Raw genomic sequence first — 16,910 nt, forward strand, 5'->3', positions numbered from 1 at the left:
AGATTGTTTTTTATTAAAAAGATTTTCTAAAAGCAACTTTTGGTCGATTTTCAAAATATTGCTTTTTGTCAAGTTTTGATGATAAAGTGATAAATTATGAACTATTCTATCTGAACCATAATGATTGTATAACTAACTCTCTAGAAGTGGTTGATTCCTAGTAATCTAGAAAACATATATTAGAAAATGATAAAACAGGCTAATTTAAAATTTTTAAAAACAAAGATAATATTTATCGCAACAATTAGTCGGAAAATATTGATTGTCTGATCACAAATTTGTTCAAAATAGGATAATTGAAATTTCATTTCCAAAAGGCTATTGAAAAAATGCAATTTTCGCCCGCTAATACAAACATTTAAGGCAATCATCAATTGTTCCCGTGTGTTAAAATATGGGTTGAATTTTTGCCCTTCTATGAGCCAAAAAATGGGATATAACCCGCTACTTGTAGTTTAATTTAGATTTTTTTTTTAGAGAAGCTCCTTATTACCTAACATTGAATAACGTATTTTTTATTGATAAATTGACTATAAACTAAGTGACTGCATAATAAATTTCATATAGGTATTTTCGGTCCCCCAAGGAACAACGGAATATCTTCAAAACCGGATAACCAATGATTAACATTGCAGATCCGAAAATAGCAGAGTAAATTTATGGTATAAAATTGAAGCTGCTGATAATGGGTTTAATCATTCAAGCGGAAACTTATACACCTCAAAGCATGTTTATATAAGGTCTAGTTAATCTTAAAAAATCGAAAAAGTGGATATTGTTCCTTGAATGAAAGTTATAATTATACCAACAACCAATAGGAATAACTTTTTAAAATCTCTAACAATTTATATATTTTTTGGAATGAAACTCTTTTATTTGAACCATAGTGACATTTTGAATATTAATATTGAATTTGAAAGCTTGAAAAGTAACTTTTGCCCCACCTAACCCTACATTTTTTTCATTAAGGCTAAGTAGTCCGTCATTTGTTTTGGCAGCCATATTGAATTTGCAGCTTTCAATTTACAAGTAATAACACTCAGTTCTCATAGCTAATATTTGCTCGGAAAAGTATCACAACATACGCTTACATTCGCAAAGTATGCTGACATTTTTTTAGTTATGTCAGTGCAAAATCAACTGATTTTCATTACCTCGAAACCGTAAAAGGAATCAGCAACAATCATCAACGATGCTTACACATTTCAATGACGGCCTACTTCGTATGAAATGAGACCAAATGCATTCGCATTCGATTTTGACATCTTTTAATTAAATAAGTTTTGAAATTCATCAAAACAAATTCAATACTTCTAGGCATATTCAAAATTCATCAACTCTTCTTCTTCTTCTTGGCATTACGACTTGGGACCTGCTTTTCAGCTTAGTGTTCATTGAGCACTTTCACAGTTATGAACTGAGTGCTTTCTTTGCCAAAGCTGCAATTTTCGCATTCGTTTATCGTGTGGCAGGCAGTGATGAAAGTGGCGAACAGGAACACATACAAAACCAAACGCTTCCGAGCGTCAGAGCGCTGATTTATTTACATCAGGCGTGCACCCGAGTAACCGAAGCGCAATGTGATTGGTGAATGTGTTCGGAGCTGTTCAGAGTCATATTGTGGTTCTGGGAAAAAAAGATGCTTCCCCTTCGAGATTTATGGTTTCCAAGAGTTTTTGACTACAAACTAGTAGTTTACTGTTAATTTGAGGGTTACAATAATAAACCACATATTGGTCGGTTACTCGCGAGTAAACGTTCCCGAACTTGTTGATTGACATGTTCTCCCGAGCAGACGGGTGCGGATTTTAATTTATTTTTTCTCAATTTCCAAGCGTTGGGACTAATATTTTAATAGTGCGCTGTTTATAAACGTTGTAAGTATGCAGCGCCACACTTAAAAACTGATTTCAAAATCGCGCGAGTTGAGGCGCGTCGCGAGTCTTAGTGGCGCGATCCGGTTCGGTGGTGGTGCGACAATATATGTGTTTGTAGGGTAACGGTCGTATTTTGGACCCTCTAAGAAAGTGATTTTAGTTTTTTGTTCCAATTAATTAATTGCACAGCGTAATCAAGTCAAATAACATGCTAAAATGCAGAAAAAAAACTTCCTCTACGAGATAAAAATGCCCATATGGTCATGTAGGATCCACAAAACGTCGAAAATAATTGAATTGCGAAGCACTGTTTTTCATTATTTTGGACACACTAATACATTTTGGACCCCCGGCATTTTTTATCGTTTGGCGACAAAGTCCACGACACTGGTTGTATAATATGCTTTCCCGTAGTCTAATTAATCGATTTACAATGGAAAACCAAAGAAACTCTACGCTATTAGTTCAGAAATTTGAAAAAAGTTTTTGTTTACATTTGAAAAAATTCAGACGGCTTCAATTTTTGTGTGTAACGTGTTGTAACGGTTGCATGGATGAAACGATTAAATTAAATTATTTTCAGATTAAATAAACACATTTTCCATGTACAAACGGTTGATGCAAGTGCAGAATAGCCCTATCTTTCCACATGGCATGCGAACTGAGTTTGTCTTTCGATTCAAACTGGGAAATTTGCAGGAAGACGGCCCAGAGGGTCTAAAATATATAGGGGTCCAAAATATATTGGTTACCCTTTACACTCGTAAGCTGCTTCGTGATGTGAACTTTTCCATCACTGGTGGCAAGTTCGATTATACTCTATGCCCAGGGAAGTCAAGGAAATTTCCATTACGAATAGATCCTGGACCGACCGGGAATTGAAGAAATAAACTGAATCGAAGCATCTAACATCAAGTAAATTGAGCTGTACGCTGCTGAGAAGTGGAGCTGATTTCATAACGTCAGTACGCCTATCGTACAAATAAAAATGGAACTTTCACTTTTCCGTACATGGAAAACTAGGCCGCTAAATTATTCCACAAGTAAAAAAGACATTTCGCTCATACTGGATCAGTTGTAAAAAATACTTTGGTAAAACGGATAAATTTTACTTAAGCGCTCTACGTTTCAGATGCATACCGCAAAAGGTTTTGTCTGGCAAAATTCTGTTCCTTGCCCAGTACACAATAGTCCAAAACGACAATTTAGCAGGAAAAAGGTGTTTCCTTTGTTCTCGTCGATTTTAGACGTTCGATGTCTTGAGATAAGTTATTAGTAATTGAGTTTTGCATCTTTTAAGGAAAAGTTGAATAGAGTGGCCCTTATTTAGGTTTTTTTTTACTCAAACGTATTTGTTGGATGACATTTCTGGCTACGTTCTTCTGCAACCTTTTAGAAGATGTTATTGTGAGCAACTTTGTCGAAGACACTTGTGATCTAACTTTTCATTTAAGCTGAGTAAATTGATTCTGAAATTTTTTACTTAGGATGGACCCGCAATATCAGTTATTTTTGTCTGACTTATTTGTTTTCAGTTTTACGTGAATGTGGTTTTCAGAAGAGTTGCAGAGGAAGTGATCATTCTATTCTAATGAATGTGATTTTGAAGTTATAAGCAAATTTAAGTGAAAAACTTTGAAATCTTTGGATGCCCATAAAATATGAAGTTGGCTCGATAATTTTTTTCGCAGCATTCGAAAGGTCATATACAGTCAACTCTCCATAACTCGATATTGAAGGGACCATCGAGTTAGGGAGGTATCGAGTTATAGAACACAAAACTAGTGCAACTGCGATCCAAGGGACCATGGAGTTAGCCATGCAAAACAACTTTTACTATGGTTCTCTAACTCGATATCGAGATACGTAATATCAAGTAAGAGAGAGATGACTGTATCAGCAACTTTTGCTGTAAGAAAATACACTTCAAAATAAGATTTAAAAAACTCAAAATTTGACTGTAACTTACAAGATTTAAAACTTATTGGCGTGCTGCCCTCAGCAAAGTTGTAGGCTTTAACTAGACCTACAACTCTCCCATATACCACTTTTTGGAGAAATGTGAAATAAAAAAATGTAGAATTTAAGTCGCATGTGGAAAAGTTGTAGATCTAGCAAAAACCTACAAGTTTGCTGAAAGCAGAACGACGTTTTCACAGTTTTTGCAGCAAAAGCTGCCTAATGTATGGCCTTTTGAATGGTGCAAAAAGAAATATTTTATCGAACCAACTCCATGACTCATGGGCATCTGAAGAGTTTATAGTCTTTCACTTAAATTTGCTTATAACTTCAAAATCACAAGCATTACAAACTTAAAATGTTTAGCAAAAATGTGTATCATCACTTCCTCTGCAATTCTCCTGAAGACCACATTTACGTTGAACTGGAAACAAAAAAGTTAGACTAAATTAACTGATTTTGCGGGTCCACCCTAAGTTAAACTTTCAGAATTAATTTACTAAGCACAAAAGAAGAGTTAGATTAGAAGTGTTTTCGACAAAGTTGTCGAAAGATCATTTTCTAAAAGTTTGAAAAAAAGTGTAGCCACAAATTCGATCAAACAAAAAAGTTTGAGTCAAAATTTAAACTTTATTAAGGGCCACCCTATTCAATTTTTTCTTAGAATATGCAAAACTCAATTACGAATAACGTCTCTGAAGACATCAAACGTCTATTATGAACGAGAACAGAGAAAATATTTTTTTCCTGCTGAATTGTCGATTCGAACCATTGTGCAGTGTGACGGTGTGACTGAAAGCATATAACGTGTTGGTGTGTTGAATATCTTTCATCCCAGAGGAAAAATCATCAAAAAACGTTTTTCATTTTTACTATTTCTGAAATACTATTGGTTGGCCTTATTTGATGATGCTATTTGCTACATGGGAAAGTGTTTTGAACATTTCTATTTTCCATGCTTTAAGAATTGCCATCTCTATACGTTTTATGTACATAATTAAAGTGACAAGTATTTAAAATATTTTCAAACACTTTAAGCTATTATTATAAGATGTTAAGATAATCTTGAGCGAATATTTTAAAAATGAAATAAATTTTCATCATATTTTTTCACGACTAAAATATAATAGAAATCGAAAATTTTCAGGTACGACTCCTGATAATTTCGACTTATTCTAAATAGAATTCCTCTTAAAAAAGATATACGATGAATCCGAAAAGAAAATAAAAAGAACCTGAAATCTATTTTTAGATTATATGCCAAATTATAGTCCTATTCAGAACTAATCGTTATGCTGCAATTTATAACAAAGACGCTAGTACTTGTTTTAAGAATATAGCATAAAAATCCTTAAGACAGAATGCTATTATTTCTGACGGTATTCAAAAAGACATCCCATGCGTACTGATTTCGTAAGTTCCAAGCCTTAGTACCAATGATGATGATCTTCATCATCAACAGAGTTGGTCTTTGATCCATCGTCAAACCTCACCATACTTGCACGCAAGTCTTGGATCGCTGCCGCCACTTACCTGGGGTGAATTTAACTCCCCACCAGACGGAAACCGGCATGATGCCGTGGTGGATGACATGCAGCGTGGAAACCTGATCGTAACGTTTTCGCATCACAAAGAAGAACGTATCGAAGAACTCTGTAAACTTGGAGAAGTAATACCACCAGCAGCCTCGCGCCATCTGTAAATTAATCAAAAGGAGGGGAGAAAATGTCAGTTGGAACATTTCGATCGGGATTTAGGGAACAAAGACCACGAATCGCGAAACAAGAATATCCACCTACGTTGATACATATTCCAGTTTTCAGTTCACCGTCGATCCATGCTTCGAATCGAATTCAACTCACCCGCAATCCCATCTCAGATCTGGAATAGTCAACCGGTTGACACCGGAGACTGTATCCTGCCGTCCATCCTGCAACGCACGCCTACCGATAAGGAACGGGTTAGATTAAAAAGAAAATGAGACTAGTCTTAGGTTTTCGGAACCACCACTGCACAAAATCGTTGAGATCCGGTCAAAACCGGTCCGATGCGTGGTGGATGCATTTTGCGAGTCAAGGGCGCCATTAACGTAGTGGGTTCGAACTGCGAACCGGACCATAACCTACCTCATAGAAGAGCCATATGCTGAAGGCGACCTGAATTGCATTGTAGACGATGAGTACTTTGCGCAGCTCGAACGGTTTTCGGTTTTCCATCAGCCGGGGACCGAGGACCTGTTTTTTGTAGTGGAGAAAAGGTGAACGAAAGAAAAGTGATTAAAAAAATCATTGGTGACATCAGAGCTGCTGGTGCTGGTGATTAAGTGTGGGATGGGTTTTTCGTCACGCCGACAAGGTTGAGATGATGGGTGTGGTGAAGGTCGCAGTTGAACATGACATAAATTTCAGTAGGACAGGTTCAGAGGTTATAAATCAATAAATTAAACAACGGGTGAACAGGACGTATCACTCTGCTTGTGGGGCGAGCGACCTCAAAAGATCAAACACGAATTTAAAACGGCCCTTAGACAGCATCAATATGTTGATGCAAATATTGAAGTGATGTAAAGAAAGTTTGATCGTGTAGGGGAAGTGGTGCAAAATGATCAAGGGTGGTAAAATGAACACCGTGCCTTTTACCGATTTAGAGCATAAATTGGAGTGTTCGGGTTGATACGGAGGTCAATTGAAGTGATGAATATCAGCAACAACTAAGATTTTAGAAATCAAAGTTTGAAAATTCGATCTGACGTAACTTTTAGCTCGGGAGTCTTGAGGTTTTTCAGTGAGGTGAATATCTTTATGATATGATTTCAAATCTGATACCTTCAGATTTCTTTTTTAATGGGTTACAATCATTAATGGATATATTTTCTATTTCAATATTTCCCCTCATCTCCCCCCTCAATTTGACCTTGGTAGTCGATAGCAGCCGAAGTGAAGCAAGGTAGGGTTTTGTTCTTCTTCGTCGTAAGCGCTACTATTCGTCGTATCAAACTTTAAATGTTCCACTACGGCGGATATTCAAAGTTACCTGCAATATCGATTCATTATCCAAGTGTAATTTTGTGAAAGCTGTTATGGTTTGTACACTTGTACACCAAAAATGCAATAAAACTACTGTATTTCGGTAAATAACTTCAGTTCAATTATCTACTTTGCACTTTTTTACCGAAATCGCATGGCCCAACGGGACGAACACGATTTGAGAGAAATGCTTAGCGATCGACTGAGCCACACCATTTTCCAACACAAGTTTCTTCCCGCCCCCGTGGGTGATTTACTTCGTCGGACACTTATTTTCACTATGGAAAACCTTCGTACTTCTTCACTGACGGATTTCATTCCAATCACACGCCGTAAAACTTCAATAAATCACCAAATTTTACGAAATTTCCTCAACCGCCGCGTATAATTGAGAATGTAAACAAAGTTTAATCCGTCGTACTGAGAAAAAAAAGCTTGTGCGCATCAATGTGTGCTCGATGTAAAAATACGGTTCCTTCGATTGTGTTGTTTTCGCTGTACTGTGAGCAAATGCCATAATTGTACGGTCAAAAAGAATTGTGTTCATATGTTTGGGCTGAATTTTGATAACGAACAATGAATTTTAAAGGAAATTAGTATATTCTATCATGCTGATTTTGTGCGATTATTCTAGAAAATTCGAAAAAAATACCAAGTTGTTTTGTCACATTGATAATTATAATCGCATAACAGTCACATTAAGGTTATAAATGAGCCTCGTAATGTAATAGCAATGAAATTTCTATCAGAATTATTTTTTGACTATTCACCTAGTATGCGATATGAGTTTTACAAAATATCAGCCTCAAATAAGCACTTTTGAGTTCCTAGTAATTTTTAAAAATTTCAGTTTCCTCCCATACTGCCATAAAATGCACACTTTGTATTCCATTTACTCAATGCCTACTTTTGTCGAATGATACAAATATGCAGTTATGGGCAGTGCACTAGTTCACTAATTTGACGTTTAAGTAGTGCCGAATTCGTGTTCCGTACTTTTACGTGAATACAATACTTGACAAGTTTAAATCAGTGGTCCTCAGCTTATATGCTTATGCGGCCCACTTAGGTGTTTTCAAAACATAACGCGGGCCACAACGTATTTGAGGATTTATTGTTAAAATTTTCAATGAGAATGCAAAATTTTGAATCTTTTTCTATTAACACGGAAATGAGTTTTGTGATCCTTCGCGAACCTCTTGTAGAAGAAATTCTTGATCAAAACAATACAGAAAGTATTGTCCCAAAAAAAAATCAGACTTCAAATAAATACGGGTTGGGCTCCCTGAAATCCTTCCTTAAATTTGGATGCTTACATTATTGCTTGAAAGGAACTAAAATTTTATCACTAAACCGATGCGAAGATGTTTCGCGAAGCGAAGACATTTATAGGCACTTGAAGCTAATTTTAAACCTTTGGCTTATCTAAGATTTTTCGATTCAAGATAGATTCAAGAGATAGGGTCTCCGACAGATTTCTAATAACCCCAGGCTGGATAATACTCCGCACCATCATCAGAGTTCGAAAGCATGCTCTAGACTAGCGTGCTGTATTTGCTTCTTTGTAAGGAAGCGAAAATATACTAAGCAGAGAGGCAATAAAAAATGAGCGAGGAAGATGCGACATACAACACAACGGAGGAAAATTCCATCGAAGAAGAGTGCAATCACTACTTCACGAGGTCTGTTTTGTTTGGACGAGTCATTTAAGAGTTATCTTGAAGTGTCAGTAAAGGTGAGCATAAAACAAGAGAGGAAGAGTTCAGCAAAAATCCTCGCATGTCGATGCACTCTCACTCGAATAGTTTGAGGATTAATGTTGTGAATTTTGAGTTAAATTTTTACTTCTCAGAAAAACCTCGAAACCGCCTCATGTTTGCATCGAATAGGAGCTTTGTCACTTTACTAGTTATTCCTGAGCTGATAAATACCTAATATAATCCTACAGGAAAACATAATTGCAAAGATAAAAGAGTACAAGTCTCGTTATTTCTTTTATGTAACACGCGGGCCACTTCACATTAACATTTAAAATGTGTTCGCGGGCCGCACAAAACCTGTACGAGGGCCGCAGTTTGGTGACCACTGGTTTAAATAAACATTTTGCTCGTCACATCCTCCAGCTAACCGTTAGGCTTGGCCAAGAAATTAAAACATCATTCGCTCCTTCTATTGTTGTCAGAGAGCGAAGAGCAAAACAACCCAAAAACCGAAGCTTAGTGCTTTACCTCAAATTTGAGTAAGTGATACAGTACTGGAAGTTGAGTTATTTGATCTGCCGGTTAAGTGAAAAAAAACTTAGCCAGTAGGTATTTTCTCGCATGGCTGCAAATCCAAACAACTTCTATCCCATCAATTCAAAATTAGGTTAACGCACGAACCCTTGGAATTGAGTGGAATGAACTCACTTTTGAGTCCTTCATTTGGAGATATCGCAAGTTTAACCCGTAAAGTGGCTGGATGAACGTTAGTTCATAAAAATGCTTAGATATCAGTCAAAAATGGTCCGAGTTCAATTATTTAAAAAGTTATGGAGAGGGGATTAGTGTACTCACATTTTGACCCACCCCTCTTAACTCTTTCATTCTTTTGTTAGACTTAGAAACCATGGTTTTTAGTGTTTCTCTTGAGAACTTTTATTTGGCATCATGAAAAAATTAATAGTTTCAGTCATTTTTGGATCAGAAACTCTGTAGTTCCGAAGTACACTCAGACGTATTGGATAAATTCCAAAAGGTAACTTGCATTTTCAGTAGAAATCCTGGGGTTTTCGAAGATATGTTGGAATTTTAGTGATAATTCTTCAATTTCGGAAGGAATTTTGGGGGAGAGTATTGGGATTTTGATTGAAAACCCCATAATTTAAACAAGCAATTTTCCCTTAATTTCAATAAGATTTTCTGGAATTACGGTTAGAGATCCTGCAAGTAACTCCGGGATTTCAATAAATGAGAATCATCATATTTTGAAAGGATTTTGGAGGGATTTCTGAGAATTCTGTAGAACCTGCAGGACTTCTATATGATTTCTTTGGTTTCCTAAAAAAGTTGCTTGAATGCTAACAAGAAATCTGAGAAATATTGGATACTACAGAAATGATTCAGGATTCATGACGGGTGTTTTACTGGCAGTCCAATATTCTGGCATGAGTTCTGAGCCTCCAGTTAAATTTTTTGGATTACGGTAAGATTTCGACGGAAGATCCAGGATTTCAGCAAAAAATTTAGAGTTTTGAATTTTTGGTCTTTTTTTCAGATTTTGGTAAAAATTTCTAGGGTTTTCTTGGAATTTCTGGATTCTAGAAGGAATTTTGATATATCTATGGTAATTCTAGAAATCAGATAAGCACTCTGGCAAATTTGAGATAATATTGAGATTAGGAGCGATTCCTGCATTTTAAATAGAAATCCTTGGATTCCGAAAGCAATATATTTGAGTGAAAATCTTTCTGTTGGAACGATTGGGATTCTGATTGGATTTCTACAAATCTTTCGGAAGGAATTTGAACGGAATTCTGGCATTTCAATGGGAATCGTGGGTTTCCATAAGAAATAGGACCCTAAAGCCCTGTCACAATTTTAGTGCCAAACGCTTAAGTTTAGACCAAAAACACATGTTTACTCAATTCATTAATGTTTTTCGTTTGTTTGAGTCCAAATAACATGCTTTTGTCACATCCCTTGGCTTAAACTCAAATTTTTGGGTGTACCGTAAAACGGGGTAACTTTGATAATGCGGGTAACTTTGATAGTGCGAGACCCCCAACATGCTAAACGAAATAACGAAGTTTCTGTGAATTAGTTAAGAAAAACGATTGCAAAAGTAAAGAGTATTAGTATGACACTTCATGTCAAAGCTATTTTCGTTGGAATCAAGTGCATTTGAGGATTTTTATGCAAATATTAAAAATTTACAAGATTTTAGCATTTTTGCAACGCTTACAAACAATCTGTTCTACGACCACTATTTGATAAAGTCATAATGAATTCGTCACTTACCCATGATAGCCTAGTTATAATAGAACATGAATTCGGTCTCAAATCTCTTAGCGAAAACCATTTTTACAAACTGGGACCATTTTTGTAATCTAAGTCAGAAATTTCCATATAGCGTTAAACGCCTAGAGGTATGCAACGCCCTATAAATGTTCCGTAATTCATTCAATCTTGTTCGATTTATACTCCATTATCAAAGTTACCCCAAAACAGAAAACCGACTTTCGATTATATGAAAAATTATATATCCATTCAGAATAAATCTTTTGGCAATCTATCAAGTGCAATCGATAGCTAGGATGTCAGTACTTGTTTTAAAAATATAAATTGTAATTCTTTGAAACAGAATGCATAAATATTGAAGTTTTCTTCGAAAAAACTATCAAAGTTACCCCGTTTTACGGTATTTTGTTTTCCGTGTCCCTTCCGAAATGTCAGATAGGAACAACCCCAGTGTTAAAGTTAAAACCCCTGTGATGTTTTTGTCGACTAAGCGAATGTCAAACATGATCAAAAGTGTCAAGGTTCTTGATTTTTTCAGGAAGTTCAGGAAGTTTTGATTACCGAGTGTTCAATAAAAAATTAGAATTTTAGTCATATAGTAAAGAAATAATAACGAATTTAGTATTTTTTTTTTTTAACACAATGTTTATACAAAAAAAAAAACGTCAATGAATATTGTAGAAATGCAACTTAGTCGCGATGCTTTCACTCATGATGCTCTGAAATCATACTATTTTTGTACTGAACACCCGTTACTATGGACAGCTACAAATTCCGGACACTCTACTTTGTATGAGAAACATTTCACACGAAATGGTGCAATTTTTCCGTTCAAAAGTTATCACTTTCGGGACTTGTTTTAGAAAGCATTCTCGTTAGATATCTATTCAAATTAATAATGCCCAACTGACTTAAACATCTTTCTATTGGTTAGATGATTTCAATTGATGATTTGACTTTTGCATGAGCTGTCCAGAATTTGAATCAAAATATCCGGAATATGAGGAAAAATTAAGAAAGCGTCTGGAAAAAGAATCATGAAAAGTCTATACGTTTCTATTTATTTAAAAAAATTCATGTTGAGGAATCCAATTCTTGACCCATCATTTGAAAGGAGGCTCAATACCTTCACGTTATCGTACAATGATTTATTTTATATGCTTTTGGATGAGTTATACTTTACCGAGGCGTTAAGGACTGTTTATTTCACAAAGTGGACATTTTGTTTATGCTACATCTTTTTTATTTACTCATAAAGTCGTAATTGGTTTTCTGTGTAACGTTCTACTATTATTCTAAAATGCTATGAAAATATAGGGTCTTAGAAATGCGTTTGGTTGAAGATCTGCATAGTTTTTTCAAAAACTCCTAAGAAAAGCTGTTCGCCAAAGTTTAGCATATTTTTTCTCAAAATAAAAATCCTGATTTTTATGAACAAATTGTATGTTTGTATGCTTGACTATTCTACTAAAGATATAGCTTTAAAAAATAATTGTATTACACCATTCTCTGGTCATTAGGTAACTTTTAGTGATTTATCCATTTATGGCCAAATTTGACGATATACCATCCTTTCACTCCCAGCACTACTGAAATGTAAAAAGCGTGTTCAAAACTAGTTTAGATTACTAAAGAAACTATTTTTTTATAAACAAGAGCTAAAGCGTGAGTTTAAACTGCAGTCCTAAGTATAAATTTTACTAATTATGGTCGTTTACTATATAGTCTCATACTTTCAAAATCATGTACGCATATTTATCAATCTACAGCAAATTGTAAACGTTTTTCTCCCAATATTTCAATTGGTAATCTCAGAATAACATATTATGAAAATAATATGTGTAAAATAAAATCGATTTTATAACAGCAAAGTTGCCAATTTTGATGATTATCAATGTACTTTGAAAGGTTTCCTTAAAATAAAGCAATTGTTTTTCTATTGTGCTTTAAATGTGACTTGGGGACTAAATAAGTAACTCTATGAAGGCGTAAGTTATTTTTCATATTAATACTATATTAGCACTTCCGACAGGACGTACTTTAAACCAAAAAACTCTACTCATATCAGTTCTCTTTAAATTTAAAATATTTTTCTCTAAAAATATCGGGGAAAAATAATTTTATTATATCTGCAAAATTGTTGCTCTCCAAATAACTTGATTTTTTTTTTCCATCAGGCTTCTAATTGATGATGCTTCCGAAGAACAAACCTTTTTGGAAAATAAAAAAAATAGATTGTCGAATTTTCCAGCCAATTTCTAACAATCATTGATTTTGATAACCTCCAAAAATCAACCGTTCTAGGCGTTGTTCCACATTCGTGAGAAATTTAATTATTTTGGAGATTTTTTTTATTATCACGATATTAACATGTACAATGCTAGTCGAACGATGTACAGAAAACCGATTGAAATTTCATTGATAAATTAAAAAGATACAGCATGCACAAGGTGTCCACTTTATAAAATGAACAGTCCTTAAGTGTCCGTAATATGAACCAAGACAGAGGGCCTGATCATCTGGTCAAATAGATCGGGCCCGGAACATCTTGTCTACTGCGAATCGCTGCAGTTGATATTGGGCATGTCCATGACAAGCTGATTTTTTTCAATTGGGTCATAAAATTTTTAATGAATTCTTATTTTGATTTAATAATACGAAAGAGCATGTTCTTGCAACTACTTTAGCAATTTTTCGAACTCAAATAACGGCTATAACATATTTAAACTTAAATTTTGGAAATGGTTTCAATTATGAACCTTGACACTTTTGATCATGTTGGACGTTCACAGGACTAAAATGGGCTTATAGTTTTAGCACTGGGGTTGTTCCTACCTGACATTTCGGAAGAGACACGGAAAACAAAATATACCCAAAATTTGAATTTAAACCAAGAGGTGTGACAAAATCTAAAAATAAATAAAAGTAATGTTTTTTGGACCTCACAAATGAAAAACATTAAAAAATTGAGTAAACATGTATTTTTGTCCTAAACTTAAGCGTTTGGCACTAAATTTGCGAAAGGGCTCCAGGACCCTATTGGGTCCTAAAGGCCTGTCACAATTTTAGTGCCAAACGCTCTAGTTTAGGCCAAAAACACATGTTTACTCAATTTTTTTATGCGTTTCGTGTGTTTAAGTTCAAAAAACTTTGTTTTAGATTTATTTAAGATTTTGTCACACCCCTTGGCTTAAACTCAAAATTTGGGTGTATTTTGTTTTCCGTGTCCCTGCTGAAATGTCAGATAGGAACAACCCCAGTGTTAAAACTAAAACCCCTGTGGTGTTTTTGCCGACTTAGCGAACGTCAAACATGATCAAAAGTGTCAAGGTTCATTTATGGACGAAATTTTTAAATTAAAGTTAAAATATGATATGGCCGTTATTTGAGCGGGAAAAATTGCTAAAGTCGTTACAGTAACATGCACTTTCGTGTTATCAAATAAAAACAAGATTTCATTAAACATTTTAGGACCCTATTCAACAAGAATATCGGACTTGCGTGGCCTTGTTGAACAGCTACGCGGTATGGATATTTGAATTTATTTTCTTATTGATCTTGGTCCAGCTTGTCCAATGAATACTTTCATAGTTATTTACTAAGAGCTTTCTTTAACAAAGTTGTCATTTTCACATTCGTATATCGTGTGGTAGGAACGATGATACTTTATGCCCAGAGAAGTCAAGGAAATTTCCATTACGAAAAGATCCTGGACTGACTGGAATCAAACCCAGACACCTTCAGCATGGCTTTGCTTTGAAGCTACAGACTCTATTCACTCGGCTAAGGAAAACTCCTGCGTTCTGTGTTTGTACTTATGCGAAACGTCCATTGAGCCAAACATCTCTATGCAAAGCATTCTTATTCGAAATGGGTTACCCGATAGAAACTTTCAATTGCACTGTTAATTCTACAATTGTTCATTACTCTACTATTTACATGCACTTCACCTACACGATGGTCACAATTATATCCAAACGAACAGCTATCGACTAATCCGTGTTCATCGAACTGTTGAGCTGACCGTGAAAACATGATGACCCACATGATTTTCAGCGAAACACATACAAATCGCATCAATCGAAATAATTGAAAACCACCAAACCATCTGATGGAGATCAAAGAACGGTTATACGCCACACTGAACGCCCAATGGCCATGCACATGCATTAGCTAGTTATCCAGCTATCTGCCGACTTTTCTAATGACTATAATGACAGCCACATGGGTGGGTGCGCTTAATTGAATTCGACACTGGGGGCAATTAATGTTCGATTAATGACGAAGAAGGTACTGCGGTGTTTACTTTTTAAAGCAAACATATGTTTGAATTTTCATTTGGGTATCGAGAAACTGCGAATCAATCTTTTTACAAACTAAGCTCTATAGAGAGCTTAGAAAGATTCGAAACGCTCAACTCGAGTAAATGCGTTTCATTCGTCCATTTGGTTGCAGTTTCTGCTCGCCAAAATGGCTAGCATTCAAGGAATTTTGCGTTATTGAAATGCATGGTTTGGCAATGCGACCGTAAAAACAACTTCAATGCCACCTGTGTTGCCATAGACTGTCTGTCTTTCTAGCAGGTGGTTCGAAGCCTTAGTTTCAGATTATCCAGTGAGTGAATTGCTAGTTGGGCTTTTATCGCAAGCAAATAACTAAGTGGTGAAAAGTGCTTGTCATTTTGCTTTAGTGGCGGCTTTTTTTGCGCATAGGCAACACTGTGGCAGCACTTTGAACTGTCGTTTTTTTCTTTTTTTCAGTTTCCTCTAGTTGAACAGGAGACAACTTCAAAGTCTTGTGCTGTGTGTATACAAATTCTTTCTGCTATCTGAAGTTTTTAAAACAACCTAAAGCGGTACTATTTTTTATACCTACTATTGATCCCTTTTCAACCCCTGTTTGGACCCGTGCCTTCGATTTTTCGTTGGGCCCGTTAGCGAAAGCTAGCAGTTATAATACTTCATTGACATCGTCTTGGGAAAAACCTCTTCTTCTTTCGTGGTTGGTTGCAATCACGAACAGAAGGAAGGGTGAATCTCTGAATTTACAAATTCCTTTAAAAAAAGTCGGCTTCAAAAATGTCACTAAACGTGGCAAAAATGTAAGAAAAGATGTTTATCCAGAATGCGCGCTTTCTTCGAAAGGTAAAATGGTTAATGTTCATTATTGCATCGAAATGAGCAATCAGCTCGATGCTTCACACAAATTTTCCGAACATCAAATCAAAGCAGTCTTCAGCCCAGGCTCTTCGATTCAAGTGCGGAACAGAGAGTGCCGCCAATAGGGTCCTAAAGGCCTGTCCCAATTTTAATGCCAAACGCTTAAGTTTAGGCTAAAAACACATGTTTACTCAATTTTTTAATGTTTTTCTTTTGTTTAAGTTCAAAAAACATATTTTTAGATTTTGTCACACTCCTTAGCTTAAACTCAAACTTTGGGTGTATTTTGCTTTCAGTGTCCCTTCCGAAATGTCAGATAGGAACAACCCCAGTGTTAAAACTAAATGCCCTGTGGTGTTTTTGTCGATTAAGCGAACGTCAAACATGATCAAAAATGTCAAGGTTCAATTATGGACCAAGTTTTTAAATTAAAGTTTAAATATGATGCAGCCGTTATTTGAGCGGGAAAAATTGCTAAAATAGTTGCAGTAACATGCTCTTTCGTGTCATTAAATAAAAAGAGGATTTCATTAAACATTTTAGGACCCAATTGTGGAGAGTTGATCAAAATTTTGAAGATCTAGGCAGGAGATCTTGAACTCCATTAAGGGAATCAGGGTTTCCTTCTAAATCGCAACGGAAGGAAACTGTCACGTGTTGCCAGAAATTCTTGAAGATCGCGTACTTCCTCTCATATATCTTGAAGAGAAGAAGTACCCATTTTTTACTTATGACGACAAAATTGAAAGTTTGTTCAAGGTCGTTTTGAAAGGTCTCTGAAGCGACTATGAGTCACCTGAAGAGATCAAAAATGGAATAAATGATTTACTTGGATTTTCCCCAGTCCAAGTAATCATTATGAAAAAGAGAACCCAATCTGGCATTCTTCGG

General features: G+C 35.5%; 1 protein-coding gene across 2 annotated transcripts in view; it reads right to left on the minus strand.

The window, feature by feature from the left end:
- LOC5568917 (elongation of very long chain fatty acids protein AAEL008004) overlaps positions 1 to 16,910 on the minus strand; it is a 129,283-nt gene that overhangs the window by 10,029 nt on the left and 102,344 nt on the right. For both annotated transcript variants that reach the window (XM_021837732.1, XM_021837731.1), the window contains exons 3-5: positions 5,963 to 6,070; positions 5,699 to 5,779; positions 5,370 to 5,532 (exon numbers count right to left, since the gene is read on the minus strand). In XM_021837732.1, coding sequence (XP_021693424.1) covers positions 5,370 to 5,532; positions 5,699 to 5,779; positions 5,963 to 6,070 — 352 coding nt within the window. The remainder of the gene's footprint in view (positions 1 to 5,369; positions 5,533 to 5,698; positions 5,780 to 5,962; positions 6,071 to 16,910) is intronic.

The sequence above is a fragment of the Aedes aegypti genome, chromosome 1 (assembly GCF_002204515.2).
Source record: "Aedes aegypti strain LVP_AGWG chromosome 1, AaegL5.0 Primary Assembly, whole genome shotgun sequence".
NCBI lineage: Eukaryota > Metazoa > Arthropoda > Insecta > Diptera > Culicidae > Aedes > Aedes aegypti.